Source organism: Pieris brassicae, chromosome Z (assembly GCF_905147105.1).
Source record: "Pieris brassicae chromosome Z, ilPieBrab1.1, whole genome shotgun sequence".
In the NCBI taxonomy this organism is placed as follows: Eukaryota; Metazoa; Arthropoda; class Insecta; order Lepidoptera; family Pieridae; genus Pieris; species Pieris brassicae.
Window position 1 is genome coordinate 4282456 of NC_059680.1, and position 20168 is coordinate 4302623.

Genomic DNA, 20168 nt, shown 5'->3' on the forward strand with positions numbered 1-20168 from the left:
ATTACACCCACTCTCAATAACGACAATTAAATAATAAAAGGTACTTTTTAGTAAAAACTGCGCAGCTGTGTACGTTCTTTTGTCTTTCTTTCTTTCTGTCGTTCTTTGTTCTTTATTATCGTAGCCCGCAATAAACTCGACTGTCGGCATCGTGCAAACGAACTTTCTAAATTCGTTCTTTTGTTTACAAATTGGGATTGCTTGCACGAGTAGACTGTTGTTGACCATGAATAATAAGTAGGAATCATGGATTATCGATACGTTTTTCTTCTCTCCATTTAACAACAACTCTCTATAACGACACCGAAGTGCATTTTCCATTGTATTTATAATCGCTTCACCATTCGCTAAATTAACTATATACAGAGCGTCCCAAAGTTATGGGACATAATGGAAAAGTACCTTAAATATCTTAGATAGATTATTATACTGAAAGAGTACTTTAGGTTATTTTTAGAATTAAGTAATTCTGCATTCAAAGACTTTCTATAAATTACTTGCCTCGTCTGTCGCCTTTTGTATAGCATATCTTTCACGTATCCCGGAATAAATGATGGGAGCTCCGGCTCATAATAGTCGGAGCAGCAGATTTTCTAAATTAATTTTTGGAATACCTACTTGGAAATCTGGCTGGACAGATTTCTTCTTAGCGATACGGGAAAGACATACTATACAAAAAGCGATACGTGGGCGATGTTCAAACAGAATTGTGCCATATCATATCGAGTATTCACCATAAAATGATAAGAACATCAACAGGCAGCGGACTCATTAATTTTGGCGATTTGCGTAAGACAAGACGCATCATATCATATTTTGGGCATTTATTTATTTTCAAAAAAAATACTCACTTAATTGACTACGGCGGTTTTCATATATTTATTAATTTGATTATAATGATTAACTTCGTTTCATTTATTCATTAAAATTATTCGTTCATTTCATTTAAAATACGATGTTAATAAGAGTTATTAGTTTTTGGCCATTCTTTCGATTGGCGCCATAAAAGTAGGGGTTTTTTTTTAATATTTAAGTCGGTTCGATTCCCAGATGAGGCAAGTAATTTTTAGAAAGTCTTTGAATGCAGAATTACTAACTTTTAAAAATAACATAGTCTTCTTTCAGTAAAATACCCTATCTAAGATATTTTAGGTACTTTCCCTTCATGTCCCATAACTTTGGGACGCCCTGTATATATATATATATATATAACACTATCTTATTTTTTCTTTTTAGAATTAAAATGTGTATTTAAAAATATAAATTATATATAGTATACAATAAACTTTTTAAAACATTAACAGATTAAACATTATTTTATTAAAATATTACTACTTTCCAGAGCATTTTCCACAAAAAATTATCGTCCAATAAAATACTATATTACATGTCTAAGTATTAATAACTCAAGTCGTAGGCCTTCATGAAGGCATAGACAAATTACGTAAGGTAAACATGGCGGCTAGCGGTATGTGGTCGGAGCCACAGGTATCGTTAGGTAGAGGGCCCATTTTTTTTGCATCCGACACTGAAGGGAGACTTAGACGTTCCTCTAATTTCAGCAAATTACTGGAATATATAAATAATTCATTATATGACGAGTTGACAAATCTTATAATTAAAGATTTTCTTAACAGAGTGTTGTGTGTAATCCCACCACTGCAGCCATAGATACATTGCTTACAATGTACATAGTGTGCGATTATGTGAGGCAGAAATGCAAACTTTCGATTGTACCGTCATATTTTTTTTACAAATAAATTATTATTTTAATAAAGATTCTAAGGAATTCGGCGAATTCGACGAGCTATAAAACTGAATTGCCTCGTAGGCATCTTTTGATTGTTAGCTTATCATATATGTTGGTTGACTGATGACTCGCAACTTATTTGAAAACTATGTATTAGAGCAGTGTTATCGTAGAGACGTCCCACTCTCATACATTTCGTGAAATTTCTTTATATGTATGCCATTAGCACTTGCTCCTACGGTGAACTATCCAAACCAAAAATAAATAATAAGTTAATCAATCAAATCGGCTCACCTGAAAAATATATAATCTACAGTCACCCAACTATTTTGGAAAGTTGTACCCTCCTTTTTACCATTTTTCTTTACGTGATCATATACGCTTGAAAATTTTAAAGAATGCCTCAATGTCATTCCCGTGAACATTTCCTCGAATTGGAACCTTTTACTGTACATGTCGTCTTCAGATACATTACTTTCCCCGTAATCAGAATTATGAATCTAAAAAGTACAATATATACTTGTATAAAAATAAATTTTTTTTAATTAAAAAATAAGAATAAGTCGGCATAGAGGCTTCCTGAATAAACTGAGTACCCAGCTGGAAAATATCGTGAGAAAAACGGCATGCCTAAAAAAGTTGACGGCGTGTGTCAGGCACAGAAGGCTGACAACATACATGAATATTTTCACAGTATAAGCTTTCGGTTTGTAAAATTTTACAATATATAAAATAAAGAAAGAAACCTACAATTTTTTAATTTTACTTAGTAATTACCCATTTAAAGATACATATTCGCCTAATGCGGATTTGGTACCTGAAAGGTGATTAACAAGGCTTTTTTTTAGACAGAAATCTGAGCGCCACACCGGAAAGGCTGTACCATTTTTTTTGTTTAATTGTGATTGACCTTCATAAGTATAGTCAATGTAACATTACGTATGTAAAATGATTAAACTTTCTATAAAAAATAAATATAGAAGTCAATATTACTAGTGTTATGCTGAAATCAGACGCTAGGTTCTCCGAAAGTCTGTTCATAAATAAAGATAGGTGTTCGCAGTGGTTAGTCACATTAATGTTCCTCCAATCCGAATGGTCTTCGTTAACGATCGGATCGCTGTAAAGCAAATATATCTCAATAAATATTTTATATGCACAGGCTTATATCGATGTTAACCATCGACACTTCCACGTGTAGTACTCATTCAGTTGTCTATTTACTGTAGGGACCAATTACCAAAGCCACAAACAGTAATTAAAAGAAATCTTATCAAACCGCAGTAAGGAATGCACAGTAACTAAAAATGCGGTTTCACGGAGTGGAATCACGGTGCAACATGAGAGAACAAAAACTATGACACAACAAATTTTACATACATACACAATATTACCGAACGTAAAAAATACAAGATTAAAGAAAAACAGAAATGTTACATAAAGGGACAAGGGTAAAAAGGCAAAAAATCATTTAATTATTTTTTGTTATGTTTCACAAATTATATTTATTTTTAAAAAGCTATGGATACATTTAAACCTCTCATTATCGAGGTCGTAGGTTCGAGCTCCACTTTCTGTTTTTGCTCATTTAAATCGCTGATTCGGTGAAGGAAACATCCCAAGGAAACCGGCATCCCACGACTTAATTAGACGACGGCGTTTGTCAGGCACGATGATCACCTACTTGCTTTAGAGTTTCAATGCGAGGTCTAAAAGTTCTAGCACCACTGGACTGATTTTAGGTCTACTAAGAAGATTGAAAAGCCATTCGAGTTTGTCCTTGTTAAATGCTAAACAGTGATAAGTGGAGACAATAGAACCGTGTCTACCCTTTACGAGAGATTGTTGTGTAGGTGCTTATGCTCAATATGAGCATTAGTAAAATATTAGTAGTCCTCACGTACGAAATTGGCGTTTTGCATGGGAGGAACAAAAAGTAGTTTTTAATAGAAAATATTAAATTAATCAAAATTTATATGATTGATGTATTCCTCCTTTAATCATCAAATGTACTTAACCAAAGCTCTGTTTTGAAGTATCGAAATCTTGGATTCGTAAAGATTCAGATCCAGACTTAGCGCGAACTATAATGTCCAGCAACACTGGACGCCAAGTTCTTCATATTTTCCGTAAGACCAACTTAAAGCGTTTGTTGTACACTCGGTTTGAGATGTAATTTCAAAGATGCATTAATATTATTTCGATATTTGAGTATTAAAGCTTTTATATTAATTTATTAATAGCGACGCTTGGAGTTTAGATTAATTTGTTCGGGGCTACATATATATTATATAGAACCGTGCGTTTTATTTTATTTTTAATTGAAAAAAGTTTACACTATATAATTGTACCCTCTAAACATCCCCTGGACATCTTGATTCCCCTAAATTTGAGGGGAAAACCATGTTGGCATTACTGCCGGTATGTTAAATCCAACACATTTTTTACAGACAAGCGTCATACTTGGCGCTGAGGCTTCAACTTAAATCCTACCCTTCTAGTCTATTTATCAAAGCTTATAATTTCTTTTCACTTGTTAACACAGCCATATACAACCATACTTAAAACTATGCTACTCGTAATGATGTTTTATGATATAACTTTTTGGAGGAACGCATGATCAAAGTTTTATTTCAACTTACTAATTGTGTAATTTTATTTTAAATAAATAGGTAAGCCTACCGAACCATTAACATTTTAGCTTCATATTATGTTTCTACAGCTGTCATCTTAATTTACTCATTATGTGTTGTAAATCCAATATTGTATAAATTATTCAATAAAGTGTAATTGATGTTTAATTTTTCTTCCTTTGTACCGACACAGATTAACAAAAATTCTAATTTTAACTATAGCGCCATCTATAATCGGAAGCTCCAATTACTATGATATGGATTTAGTAAATATAGTCTTGCTCGGGATTCTTATAGCCGCAGATTGTAGATGTCGCTACAAAACTAACTCAGTTGAATAACATAAAATTAATTACTTCTATCGGTCAACTAATTATTCAATTAATCAATAGCGCTACAATCGTTTTGGGTCTGGGCGTCAGATTTCTGTATTTGTTTTATGATAATTTGTCAATCTAATAGACAAGTAGGTGATCAGCCTCCTGTGCCTGACACACACCGTCGACTTTTTGAGTCTAAGGCTTTTTGGATTTGAGACATGCCGGTTTCGGTACCGAATATTAAATGCGCACATTTCTATATCCATTGGTGCACAGCTGGGGATCGAATCGACGACCTCAGGGATGAGAGTCGCACGCTGAAGCCACTAGGCCAACACTGCTCCCAACTATCGGCCAACTCCTTTAATAAATATGCCACGGAAGATGAATGACACAGTGTCTTCAGTTAAGTTGCGCGGATATTCTCATTCGATAAAAACCAAAAATATTTCCAGGTAATCTAGCAAATTGGAATGCATCATATAAATCTGTCCATGTAATAATCTATCTATCTAGACCCAATCCTCAAATTTCTCTTCGTGAGATTGTCTCCTACGTTGTATAACAGCGATATTTTTAAGCAATGTCGTATGTATGTACATTAACGAAGTTCAAAAACCAAAGTTTCTGGAGATGTTTGTCTGGTGTTTACAGCCAGCCTGGCGGTTTAGTTGGGCCAGTGTACGTGCTTAAAGTTTCACTCGATTACACTATCGGCAAATAAATATATAGTTTGCTAAAGGTCGTTTTCAAGTGTGAATTTCCATGCATATTCATCAGGTTCATTTGTTTTATCATACAACGAATTACTTGAACTGTACTTAAAGTTGCAACCTATTCGACTTTTTCTTCGACATTTGTGCCAACAAAAATTCTAAAATAAAAGAATTTTACAAATTATAAAAAGTCTATAAGAAAATTCGCAAGTACTTAAGATAAAGTTTGAGTACCGGCGTAGTATATATTCATTTCTATTAGATCACTTTTCCACTTTTTATCATAAGCCTTCATTGATTTATTTTCAAACAAATAGAATTGGCGTAAAAAATGTTTATCTTTTGTCATAAAAAACCAGTCTGATGATATCGTTTGCAGTGTTGGCCTGGTCGCTTAAGCTCACGTCAAGGTTGTGCGCCAATAGACTTTTCTTAATTGTGCGCATTTAGCACTGGCTCGAGTAGGTACAACCGGCAGGTAGGTAGATTAGACCATTAGACCACATTAGACCTAACAATCGACCTATCTGGCACCTACGAGCTTAAAAAACAAAAAAAAAACCATCACGAAAAAGATACAAAAGCCTGAGATCAAAGCTTAGGGATATCATCATATCACCAATAGTTATTACTCTCTGGTACCTATCTCTTTTAGCAGAGACGATTTTAGTCATTGGATTATTTTAATTCGTAGTGACAGTGTTATAAAAATGGCTTGATTTTCCTGTTTTTCAGGACCATTACGGCCTTGAAAGCGTGGATCAATGCTAGTGTTGGTTGACCATAGACGCGATGTATTTTTTTAAAAAAGAGCATACTAACCATAGTAACAAATACCTAACTTCAGGTTTTATTAGGCCGTTAGGCTCATGGCCAACTTGAAATACAAACATATGAATGATGTTTAATTAATATAGGTAAGTCAATAAGGTTCTACAATATTTTTTTATTATTTATTACTTAGTTATAAAATATAATATAATACATTTCACTAAAATACTATACCTAATATTAAAAATAAGGCGACAGCATACTCTCCCCTCTCGGTACTGGTTTATAACAACTGTGTCTACTATAACAGTTTATATAAACCAGTACCGAGGCCATAATTGTAGCCCACAAACCACCAAAAATATGTTTACATATATTATAATTAAACATGTTAGGTAAATAAATTATTCCAAAAATTTCATGAAACTTGGACTGATCCTTAATAGAAAAAAAGGATTATCACGATTAATATCGATCTTAGTTTTATCGATATCGTTATACTAAAATATAATATAATTCAAACAAACTTATAACCATAAATGGTTAAAAATATTAACCACATCTGTTACTTGTGTTTCCATGATAAGAAAGACTCCCAAGAATTTTAAATATTATATTTCACAAAAATTCCATAAAAGGTTTTCCGCTATTAACATTGGTAGCAAGAACAAATTTAATTTATATAATTATAGTCAAGTTAAATAGTTAATCGTATTTGAAAGCATTTTGTATATGTCGCAGTAAAGTAGTTAAATCGGAGAGTTAATTGAATCTCTAGACAGTTAATTAAATGTCGATATTCAATCAAGTCGCTAGCATTTTGATTTGAATAAAGCAACGTCGAAAACGTAACGTTTAACTATCTGTCGGACCGAAAGCCAACGTGTTGATTAACAATGTAAAACAAGACTCCGCCATGACTATTTCATTTGTTATTGTTATTTCGGTGAGATCGTGAAGAACTGAGAGCTTGGAAATTCCGTGTTTTGTTTTATTGTAAATGGTTAAACGTTTCGTTCACTCACTTGTCTGGGGGAACTTTAGCGACTTGATTGAATATCGATTTTTAATTAACTGTCTAGAGTTTCAATTCACTCTCTGATTTAACTATTTTACTGCGATATATATACAGTGTAAACTCCATGTAACGTGCCTCGAAAACGACGAACTCTAGCTCGTCTTTTATACACTGATACACTACATAGCATTACACCCACTCTCAATAACGACAATTAAATAATAAAAGGTACTTTTTAGTAAAAACTGCGCAGCTGTGTACGTTCTTTTGTCTTTCTTTCTTTCTGTCGTTCTTTGTTCTTTATTATCGTAGCCCGCAATAAACTCGACTGTCGGCATCGTGCAAACGAACTTTCTAAATTCGTTCTTTTGTTTACAAATTGGGATTGCTTGCACGAGTAGACTGTTGTTGACCATGAATAATAAGTAGGAATCATGGATTATCGATACGTTTTTCTTCTCTCCATTTAACAACAACTCTCTATAACGACACCGAAGTGCATTTTCCATTGTATTTATAATCGCTTCACCATTCGCTAAATTAACTATATACAGAGCGTCCCAAAGTTATGGGACATAATGGAAAAGTACCTTAAATATCTTAGATAGATTATTATACTGAAAGAGTACTTTAGGTTATTTTTAGAATTAAGTAATTCTGCATTCAAAGACTTTCTATAAATTACTTGCCTCGTCTGTCGCCTTTTGTATAGCATATCTTTCACGTATCCCGGAATAAATGATGGGAGCTCCGGCTCATAATAGTCGGAGCAGCAGATTTTCTAAATTAATTTTTGGAATACCTACTTGGAAATCTGGCTGGACAGATTTCTTCTTAGCGATACGGGAAAGACATACTATACAAAAAGCGATACGTGGGCGATGTTCAAACAGAATTGTGCCATATCATATCGAGTATTCACCATAAAATGATAAGAAAATCAACAGGCAGCGGACTCATTAATTTTGGCGATTTGCGTAAGACAAGACGCATCATATCATATTTTGGGCATTTATTTATTTTCAAAAAAAATACTCACTTAATTGACTACGGCGGTTTTCATATATTTATTAATTTGATTATAATGATTAACTTCGTTTCATTTATTCATTAAAATTATTCGTTCATTTCATTTAAAATACGATGTTAAGAAGAGTTATTAGTTTTTGGCCATTCTTTCGATTGGCGCCATAAAAGTAGGGGTTTTTTTTTTTAATATTTAAGTCGGTTCGATTCCCAGATGAGGCAAGTAATTTTTAGAAAGTCTTTGAATGCAGAATTACTAACTTTTAAAAATAACATAGTCTTCTTTCAGTAAAATACCCTATCTAAGATATTTTAGGTACTTTCCCTTCATGTCCCATAACTTTGGGACGCCCTGTATATATATATATAAAACACTATCTTATTTTTTCTTTTTAGAATTAAAATGTGTATTTAAAAATATAAATTATATATAGTATACAATAAACTTTTTAAAACATTAACAGATTAAACATTATTTTATTAAAATATTACTACTTTCCAGAGCATTTTCCACAAAAAATTATCGTCCAATAAAATACTATATTACATGTCTAAGTATTAATAACTCAAGTCGTAGGCCTTCATGAAGGCATAGACAAATTACGTAAGGTAAACATGGCGGCTAGCGGTATGTGGTCGGAGCCACAGGTATCGTTAGGTAGAGGGCCCATTTTTTTTGCATCCGACACTGAAGGGAGACTTAGACGTTCCTCTAATTTCAGCAAATTACTGGAATATATAAATAATTCATTATATGACGAGTTGACAAATCTTATAATTAAAGATTTTCTTAACAGAGTGTTGTGTGTAATCCCACCACTGCAGCCATAGATACATTGCTTACAATGTACATAGTGTGCGATTATGTGAGGCAGAAATGCAAACTTTCGATTGTACCGTCATATTTTTTTTACAAATAAATTATTATTTTAATAAAGATTCTAAGGAATTCGGCGAATTCGACGAGCTATAAAACTGAATTGCCTCGTAGGCATCTTTTGATTGTTAGCTTATCATATATGTTGGTTGACTGATGACTCGCAACTTATTTGAAAACTATGTATTAGAGCAGTGTTATCGTAGAGACGTCCCACTCTCATACATTTCGTGAAATTTCTTTATATGTATGCCATTAGCACTTGCTCCTACGGTGAACTATCCAAACCAAAAATAAATAATAAGTTAATCAATCAAATCGGCTCACCTGAAAAATATATAATCTACAGTCACCCAACTATTTTGGAAAGTTGTACCCTCCTTTTTACCATTTTTCTTTACGTGATCATATACGCTTGAAAATTTTAAAGAATGCCTCAATGTCATTCCCGTGAACATTTCCTCGAATTGGAACCTTTTACTGTACATGTCGTCTTCAGATACATTACTTTCCCCGTAATCAGAATTATGAATCTAAAAAGTACAATATATACTTGTATAAAAATAAATTTTTTTTAATTAAAAAATAAGAATAAGTCGGCATAGAGGCTTCCTGAATAAACTGAGTACCCAGCTGGAAAATATCGTGAGAAAAACGGCATGCCTAAAAAAGTTGACGGCGTGTGTCAGGCACAGAAGGCTGACAACATACATGAATATTTTCACAGTATAAGCTTTCGGTTTGTAAAATTTTACAATATATAAAATAAAGAAAGAAACCTACAATTTTTTAATTTTACTTAGTAATTACCCATTTAAAGATACATATTCGCCTAATGCGGATTTGGTACCTGAAAGGTGATTAACAAGGCTTTTTTTTAGACAGAAATCTGAGCGCCACACCGGAAAGGCTGTACCATTTTTTTTGTTTAATTGTGATTGACCTTCATAAGTATAGTCAATGTAACATTACGTATGTAAAATGATTAAACTTTCTATAAAAAATAAATATAGAAGTCAATATTACTAGTGTTATGCTGAAATCAGACGCTAGGTTCTCCGAAAGTCTGTTCATAAATAAAGATAGGTGTTCGCAGTGGTTAGTCACATTAATGTTCCTCCAATCCGAATGGTCTTCGTTAACGATCGGATCGCTGTAAAGCAAATATATCTCAATAAATATTTTATATGCACAGGCTTATATCGATGTTAACCATCGACACTTCCACGTGTAGTACTCATTCAGTTGTCTATTTACTGTAGGGACCAATTACCAAAGCCACAAACAGTAATTAAAAGAAATCTTATCAAACCGCAGTAAGGAATGCACAGTAACTAAAAATGCGGTTTCACGGAGTGGAATCACGGTGCAACATGAGAGAACAAAAACTATGACACAACAAATTTTACATACATACACAATATTACCGAACGTAAAAAATACAAGATTAAAGAAAAACAGAAATGTTACATAAAGGGACAAGGGTAAAAAGGCAAAAAATCATTTAATTATTTTTTGTTATGTTTCACAAATTATATTTATTTTTAAAAAGCTATGGATACATTTAAACCTCTCATTATCGAGGTCGTAGGTTCGAGCTCCACTTTCTGTTTTTGCTCATTTAAATCGCTGATTCGGTGAAGGAAACATCCCAAGGAAACCGGCATCCCACGACTTAATTAGACGACGGCGTTTGTCAGGCACGATGATCACCTACTTGCTTTAGAGTTTCAATGCGAGGTCTAAAAGTTCTAGCACCACTGGACTGATTTTAGGTCTACTAAGAAGATTGAAAAGCCATTCGAGTTTGTCCTTGTTAAATGCTAAACAGTGATAAGTGGAGACAATAGAACCGTGTCTACCCTTTACGAGAGATTGTTGTGTAGGTGCTTATGCTCAATATGAGCATTAGTAAAATATTAGTAGTCCTCACGTACGAAATTGGCGTTTTGCATGGGAGGAACAAAAAGTAGTTTTTAATAGAAAATATTAAATTAATCAAAATTTATATGATTGCTGTCTATGCACTTCTGACATCTTATAGGTAGTTCATCGATATCTTTACAAAAAAAAAACATTCGGAATGAAAATTTTGAAGGCGTTTTCGACTGCCTCTTCAGAGTTAAATTTATTGCCTTGTAACAAGATATTCAAACTTCGAAAAAAATGGTTAAGCAAGGAGCAAGGTCTGGGGACTACGGTGAATGTTTTAGACATTACAAGCTCTTCTATGTTCAGCAGTCTGATGTGTCGGTAGCAGTGTGTGGTCTAGCGTTGTCGTGAAGCAGCAGTGGCCTAGAGCGATGGAGCAGCCTTGGTTGTTTAGCAGATAGCTTTTTCATCATGGTTGCTGACAATATACATCTGCTGTAATCCTCTGGCCGGATTTAAGAAAGTTATAGTGCACTAATCCACCAAACGCTCACAAGTAACTTTTTCGGAGCCAATTTTCGCTTGTTCATTTATTGGCTGGTTCGGCCGGGCAGCCATTGCGATGAACGCGTCCTATTATCATACAGGATCCACTTTTCATCACAGGTAATGATTCGATTCAAAACCCCTTCATTATGTGTATCGGCTGAAGAGGGCGAAACTTGCTGTACTCTGATAGTTTATTAATATAAATTACGGAGGGAAATTAAAAATTATTGGATTTGCGTTCCCTAATTGTCATCATTTTATAAAATACCCCCTTCATTATTGTGTCGGTTGAGTTATGTATGTAGCATTCGACGCGCGTTTCGATTTTCTCTCGATTTTCTTCACTCAATTCGTGAGTGTTTTAATTGGATTAATTAATACAGTTTTATCACTAACACTTGGAGGTAACGATGTATCCGCTTCCACAATAACCTTCAATTCTTCGTTATCAACTTCGGTCTTCGGCCGTCCACGGGGCTTGTTCAGCAGGTGGAAATTTCCAGAACGAAAACGTTGCGACACCGCCACCATACACATCATTAATCCTCCAAGCTGTTTCTGCCGCCCCCGTTGAACTTGTAATCGTAAATAACGCAATTTTTCATGTTTTCCATTATATAGTGCACGAGTCAATTGCTGTATAAATTTGAATTTGGAAAACCTAACCAAAGAGGAGATATTTTGAGGTCAAGGTGTCAAGTAGGACAAAACGTCACTTTCATATGTAAGGACCTAAAAGTATGAATAGTAGCTTTTTAATTTTCACTTAATTAAGGATTTTTACATGTATTTATATACTTTGTGTTTATGCATATTTAAAGCCTATGTGTTAGTGATTATTACTATAAATTTAGAAAGCCAAGAATCTCTACCTAATGTATCCCTCACGTATCAGCCGTACAACCTGGCTGTTGGGTTGAGAATTGAAATCTCCTGTCAAAATAATTGGCCAGTGACCGCGGCTGAAATGACATTGAGATATATAAATATTTCGAAATATATTTTCTTAAATCATGAGCGTTTTTAAGCCACTTTCTGTCGCACGCCACCTCTTTCGGACCAGCTATCAGTAGGGGTATTTCCAGACCGATACGACCAAGAAGCCTAAAAAAAAGAGCGTACCATTTCCATAAAGGTCGGCAACACACCCGCAAGCCCCCGGCGTTGCAGATCCATGATCCATAGGCGACGGTTATCACTTTATATCCTCCTCCTCCTCCTTTATATTATCCTCCTGTCACATAACAAAAAACTAGGTATTGGCCCAGTCGTCTAAGCAATTCTTAATCCTTGGTTGCTGCAACGGTTAAGTAAACCCGACATGTCATGAACCCAGATACCACAGAGCACTAAAGTCTGATCACCTGTATATAAATAATAAAAAATATCAAAGAAACTAATACATACGAAATGCTTAAAAAATTATTATTTCAACATCAAAACAAAACTAATATTTTTGACGAGAAATACATTTAACTTTAAATAGTGAAATAACAAACGAAACATAAAACTAAATTAATCTAATTTTAAAATTAATGATAGTGCTCTTATCTCTTACTATCAATTTAAGTTTTTGCTGGGATAAAAAGAGACTGACGTTTAGTTTATAAGGGTTAAAAAAATCTTGTACATTTTGCTTGTTGGCGTAATTGATATGTTTAATAAACTTACTTTCGGCCTGTATTGTAGTATGCGAATCTGTCGATTTCGGCCAATAATAATCTTATTTGTGCCAAACGTACATCCATGCGTCGGGGATTGTACAGTAAATGTGTTGTTACAACAACTATGGGCATAGAGTCCGGTTTATCTCGTAGCTTTAATTTAGCCAAACAGGCCACATTGTCACGGTTTAGTATCGGCAAATTAGGTTGGTGAAACTCCACCTGTAATACAAGTTCTCTACAACTTTAGTTCAAGCATTTCTATGATTACTACACAATTAACGAACGAAGTAGAACCTGGTGAGTTTTGCATGGTCGTCACTATATAGTAACTAGTCTGGCCATAAGTTCTGTTGCGAATGAAAATGTATTTTTTTTTTCACCTTTTTATTTATTTTGAATTGGGAACACTTACCTAAGTGTTTGTATTTAGGGACGGGAGGTTACGATGTACAACTGTGCGTTTTTTAACTACCACTATGTGGAACCAGATGTCTAATAGTATTAAGATATATTTCAGAACCACTTCGACTTAGGGTCCTTCAAGAAAAGAGTGTACTAATTCTTAAAAGGCCGGCAACCCACTTGCGAAATCTGTGTCAATGTCTATGGGCGGCAGTATCACTTTACATTAGGTGAGCCTCCTGCCCGTTTGTCCCGTTTATTGAAGCAAATGTATAGTATACCACTGATGAGTATGATCTGTATGAACGAGGTTTCCCAAATAAGTAGTTGTACTAACTGCCGACGGGTTATCTATTTCAAGAATGGTGTTGTTAGGCCCAGAGAATTGAGTGTGACTCCACGGAGTCTTCAACTCAGAATCTTACCCTGGGTGCTTGTTTACTTACCGTTAAGTGATCTATCATTTCAAATTTCGAACTACGAAAGAAAATAGCACATCCATCTTGCTTAATCTTTTTTTTCTTAAAAAATGTCTTAAATCCTATCGTCTCCAATTTAGATGTAAAGTCGGTTAAACGTGCTTCCTCCACTTCTTGCAAACATATAATCTGAAAGTGACTTTAATTTAAAACTAATAACAGAGAACTTTCTTCGTAAGAATAGCCTTAAAAAACCTATGTAATGAAACATTTGTTTTTTTTTTTTGATAGTGTAAATAGGATAAGTTTGAAGAAGATTCTTAATTTAAATAAAATTTACTGTACTTCATATATCTATTGATAAACTTACGTCAGGATTAGCATTTGTTATTTGATTCAAGATTTTAAAAAATCTTTCTTCCCATATTAAATTTGTTGGTGTACAGTCTTTGTACAAATAAGGATGACATTCGAGCAAGTTTTGAGCTAGCACGTTATAGGAGAGAACTCGAAACGAATCTGAAACTATACAAAGTACACAAAACATAAATATTGTAATTTAAGTTTTTATTCAAGGCTATCGTGAGACTTCAGACTGTATAATAAAAGCGGTATAAGTACCTCGAAACAAAGTAGAAGCTACAAACAAAATATATGACTTACACCCAGGAGTTACATTATCAGATTCCCAACATTGAAAGTCATGCTTTTGAGTATAATCATCAAGATCATCCGAGCAAGTTGATGAACTTGAAGAAATAAGAATGATGTCGTCATCAGATTGGTGAGGTGTCCTGAAATGATATACTGAATCATGATGGCTGTTAAGAACTATAAAAAAATGTATATCTGTAGATATCAAATAAAATATATACCCAGTCCAGCCAAAAGTTCTGTTACAAATGAAAATGCATTTTTTTTAATATTATTAAAATGTATAACTACATATTTATTAAAGTTTTGGCAAAAAATAAAACAATATTCTACTCGAAATGGCCATTTCTGGCTTTTATACAGGCCTTTAATCTGATTGGCCACGAACCTATGGATTAACGCCCTGATTCCAAGTGAAATTTCGCCACTGCTTGCTCCAAAGAGTCTTTATGAGACTCAATGTCGTTTAGAACGGGCAATGTCCTCTAAAACTGACCATAATTTGAAGTCTAAAGGGTTGAGGTCAGTGTATAGCTCTTATACAGTCCAGAACGTTGGTTTCAAGCCAGGCTTGCTTAGTTCGTGTCTTGTGACCAGGTGTAGAATCCTGCTGGAAAGGCCAAGGTATGTTTGTAAAAAGTGTATTGCTGATAGGTTTCACAACAAGATCCAAGACTGTATCTTGATACAGTACTTGATTAGCCTAAGTGGCTGAAGGTTTCACTCCTTTCACAATAAATGTAGTTTTGAGACTGCTAGATAAGACACGCTCCACCATACCATGACTGACGCAGGATGATGACCACGTAGTACCTTTCCAACCACTTGAGCAGCTTCTTGAGAACTGTGAGCGTACATTATATCATTTTGCTTATTGAAGTGTTATTCAATCGTGTTGTTTTTTTTTTGTAAAGAAAGATATTGAAGATATTTTTTTACTTTATACCTACGTATGCCGCATACGGTTTGAGAAGGCGTTTTGATCGATCCATTCATTTTAATTGTAAATATTGATTTAGGGCATGTCCAGTATAACGACGATAAGCAGTGATAGAGTCCTAGCGGGAAACCTCATTTCTCGCGATAACATTTTTTGCTTCATAGGTTTCGACGAATTCTGGCTTTAACAGCAAAACAGCCTTTGTAGTTCTAGCATCACGCGGCCACCCCTATATATTCCATTCTGGTCTTCGACAGAATAAGTGTTTATGCATCTGTTGAGTACGATATATGAAAATACCGAATATGACAGACGGCTCCATACCCACTTTGTGCAAGGCGATCACTGCAACCCTATTTTCTTTGACACTCGATTCCATATTTTAATTTGATAATGAACTCGAAAAAATATGTGATATGACGCAAAATCGAAAGTTTTTAATACACATGTTCCAAATTCAAAATAATAAAAACGTTAAAAAAAGAAAAGATTTTATGTAACAGTATTTATGGCCAGACTAGTTACATATATATAAATATTTAGTGTACAACTTACCAAACAGGGACCTCTCCAATCCCCTCCGCCATTTTGTCTTCCTTGTTATCAGACCTCTGGAAGTCTTTACTATCTTTTGTAATACTAGCCAGCAACCTACCCCATGAACAATTAATTATAAAGGGATTTTTCAAAACACGACTATTCAGTACATGACATCTACTTCTTAAAGTAAGGAGATGATAATCTTTTAAATTTATTCTATTATAATGCAAATTACATGCAAAGTTAGTATGTTTCCAAAACCTCTGTGTCAATTTCAGCATATCTTTAATACAAGTAGATCATAATAACAAAGAATTACTATTATACAATCTTAACATATGTGGATATATAACTCTTTACTGTGGATCACATGGAATTTATGTTCAAGTACGGGAAAGCTGTAAAGTAAAAATTAACATATATATATTATGACAGAAACTATCTTACAAGCGTATTTACAAATTTATTTAATAGATATGTACTAATACTTTTTGAGTATTTCCTATTAGATGGCCCTCTACTGACAGATATCTATAAACATCAATGATGTGTATAAAACATACAATTGAAAGAGTACATATAGTAAATACTAGTTTTAATGTTGTTTGTTGTTTCACCTGACTTTTTTAATGAATAAAACCTACAATATTTAATAGATACTTAAACATTATAATAATTAGTCACAACTTAGTACATACTCTAATATGCTATGATCAGTTTATAAATAATAATATTACTGGATATAGAAATTAACATTTGTTATAAACAGTGAGTATACTGAGGCCATAGAATAGACAACACTATTGCCTGATTCCTGCTTAAATAACATAATTAAGAACTACAGAAAACTTATCATCCAAAAGTTTGTAGTGTGTGTTTGTGCTGTGGCAGAATATGTGTAATTAATGGCAGAAATGGTTAATGTTTCCTTCAAAAATTGTTTCTTCTTTATCTGTTAAAAATGAATGTTGTAACAGGTTGTACATGACTCTAGATAGTTTAGGTAAGAAATTATTGGTTTAGGTTAGATGGTGGAGCTGCTAGGTGTGAGATTAATTAGGACATGGCAAGGAAAATAATGTGATGGGCACAGTCTGGTCTGATATTATTTTAACTGCAGATTCTTACTATACCAATATTGGTCTATTGAGTTTCACTTTAAGAGGGAAAGTCTCAGTCAGTCAAATAGTTTGTCAGCCAGAATTGATTATGTTTATTTGGATGGGGATCGCAAAAGTTGGTAACTAAGTAAAATTAGGTATATAGAAAATATGATTAGCCTATTATAATCTCTTTTCAAGCCCCAAGACTTTATGAGTCTTAGAGATAAAAAAATTCAATGGCTACAACCTTTTTTAGGTTTGGGCCTCATATTGTTGTGTATCAGTTTCATGATCATATTAATCAAATAAGCTAGTAGGTGATCAGCCTTCTGTGCCTGACGCAGGCCGTCGACTTTTTGGGTCTAAGGCAAGCTGGTTTCCTCATGTTTTCCTTCACCATTCAAGCTAATGTTAAATACGCACATAGAAAGAAAATCCATTGGTGCACAGCCGGGGATCGAACCTACAACCTCAGGGATTAGTCGCACACTGAAGCCACTAGGCCAACACTCCGGAATCTTAGAGATACCTACAGATATTCTCTGATTTTATAATTTTAAGACTTGTATAGTCACTATAGAAACTAGCATTTCCAATACAATGCCAGGGTTTGTTTCAGTTTAAAGAGACGTTTGGTTGACTAAATGCATCACAAATGCAATAGATACAGATGGAGTTTTTTTACAAACTAGATGGTAAAGTTTGGGCATATCAGAATGATATTGTCATTTGTTTAGGGACAGTTGATGAGCTGGTTTTTCGCTCAAATAAGGCACACCATATAAATAGTAAAAAAACCTGGATGACTAGATTGGAATAGATCTTCCTTTATTTATTGAAGTTAATGTTGGGATTTAGTTCAGGTTTATTTCAAATATTAATCATAGGTTACTCTTAGTTCTTGTTATTATTAAGCTCTTATATAGATATACAAGAGTATGCAAACATAAATAACCCTTAATAAATTATAACCAAGTAGTCAAAAGTCAATCATGATGATACAATTAAATGAGAGCAAAGTGAGTTGTTTAGTTATCTAAAAAAGTTAATTCTAGTGCTTTTGTTACAACTAGTTGTAAGTAGTTACAGCTAATGACTACAAATATTTGTTCCAAAGGTAAAGTAGACTGTAGAACTAGTATAAGCGTAACAAGGCATCACTGCCGTCTAGCTTGAGCCACAAACCAACTACTATATAAATCAAGAAACTTCATACCATCTCTCATACATAGTTTATCACTGAAATACAAAATAACATATATCCATCAATTAACTTTTTCATTTACATACCGATAATTGGGGCAGATACTAAAAGCAACGTGGACAGTGAGTAACGCTTTACTCAAAGGCTTAAAAGTAAAAATATGAATATTATGTTAACAGAGATCCGAATGTCGAAACTGGATATAGCAGTTTTTTTTAAGATTTCATGGCCTAAATGAGACCTTTCAAGTCAAGCAGCAAGCTAGAGCAGTAACTACTGTCAACTACAGAGTAATAAATACAATTAGTCTTTTTAGTGCAAATTATTATGTGATTAATTTTAATTTGTAACTTATAAGATCCGTTTAATTAAATCTACATTTATATTATCTAGTAATGTTTATATAATATATTACATTAGGTATCTAATGGGTAACCATAGATAGATATCTGCTTTCATTGTATGTATCTAATTCTGTAGACAGATCATGGTCACACCACACAGAACACTACTAAGATTTAGCGATGGAAATTGCAGATTGAACTGCTAAGGAAGTTTTTTGAAGATTTTATTACCTGGGTAAACAAGTTATGAGACCTGTAGCCCTGTATTTTCGGAAACTATTTTTAATTTATTTTTATACGCGTGTATAATGTTCACTTGTTCTTCAAAATGTTTCACTTGCTATATAAATCATCCCCACACTATTTTAACGTTATATAATGAACTATTTAAGTTTAGGTATCACTAACTTCCAATATTTCACTTGTCCATGATTATTCATGGTCATAGTCGTTATCGACTATGTGGTTGACGCTCTGTATAATTAGAAAATTATTTTATGATAATAGTTACAGAATCAGAATTTTCTGTAAGTATAAGTTATCTCAAATTTAAGGGCATAAACTTTATTTTGTTTTTTCTTGCCCTTATGGAAATCAAATACATTGCTCCTACTATGATCCTCGGTCCCTGTTCTATAATATATCCTGAACTGAATTCAAAATGAATTTATATTATACTCAAAGCATTTTGAGCATGTAACCTGCTACGCATCTTAAAATGTTAACACTGATTAAATTTCTAGATACATACTAGTGCTTGATAGAAGCACTAGAATGTGATAAAGCATCCAAAATATAATATATTGAGGATTCTCATTGTTGTTATTGTAATAAGTGCCTAATGAATCTCTAACTAAATTGTTACTACCTGATAACATACCTAAAAGTGATACCAATTCATCCCTATATTAGTTCTGAGACCCTCAAACTTTAACTTTAATGAAATTGCAGAATTTGCTGATGGGAGTAATTCTATAGAAACTCTTACAAAAATTATTCCAATTAATTCTTTTTGCTTTTTTATAGCATCTAATCTTTCATAGTTGATGTAATTATTTACCAATGGGTTGTGTCTGTACATTTAAGTGCTTCATAAGATTAAATTATGGCTCGTTCACAAACTGTTCGACAGTGGACTGGTGGTCTACTCTTAAAATTAGTGTTAATTAATGGAAAAAAACATTTCTTTAAGCTTATCAAGCGGATTACAAAAATCTTCAGCTTTCATTGTGTTCATTAACCATCATGACATGGAAGATTCAACTAGAGAATCCATTATACTAAGTGCATTCTATTTTATCATATCTGTTCAGCATATTTATTGATTGTGTAACTTTGTTGGATAATTATGTCCACCATGTAC

At 33.5% G+C, this 20168-nt stretch overlaps 1 protein-coding gene and 1 long non-coding RNA gene across 4 annotated transcripts; both read right to left on the reverse strand.

Moving 5' to 3' along the window:
• Positions 1-1282: 1282 nt before the first annotated feature.
• On the reverse strand, positions 1283-2872 carry LOC123718701. The gene is made up of 3 exons (XR_006755054.1): positions 2744-2872; positions 2045-2250; positions 1283-1569 (listed from the first exon to the last, which is right to left on the reverse strand). It is a non-coding gene; the product is annotated as an uncharacterized LOC123718701 (long non-coding RNA).
• Positions 2873-7225: 4353 nt separating this feature from the next.
• LOC123718847 (protein angel-like) lies at positions 7226-18793 on the reverse strand. Of its 3 annotated transcripts, none has more exons than XM_045675765.1 (10): positions 18548-18793; positions 16170-16552; positions 14684-14814; positions 14391-14545; positions 14048-14209; positions 13204-13418; positions 12405-12494; positions 10138-10264; positions 9439-9644; positions 7226-8963 (listed from the first exon to the last, which is right to left on the reverse strand). In XM_045675765.1, the coding sequence occupies exons 2-10, from the start codon at positions 16433-16435 to the stop codon at positions 8816-8818; spliced, it is 1500 nt and encodes a 499-aa protein (XP_045531721.1). In that variant the 5' UTR covers positions 16436-16552; positions 18548-18793; the 3' UTR covers positions 7226-8815. The 3 variants fall into 3 exon arrangements, with proteins under 3 accessions (XP_045531721.1, XP_045531723.1, XP_045531724.1); XM_045675767.1 differs by having other exon boundaries at positions 16170-16265; positions 18548-18790; XM_045675768.1 differs by lacking the exons at positions 7226-8963; positions 9439-9644; positions 10138-10264 and having other exon boundaries at positions 12401-12494; positions 18548-18792.
• Positions 18794-20168: the final 1375 nt, after the last annotated feature.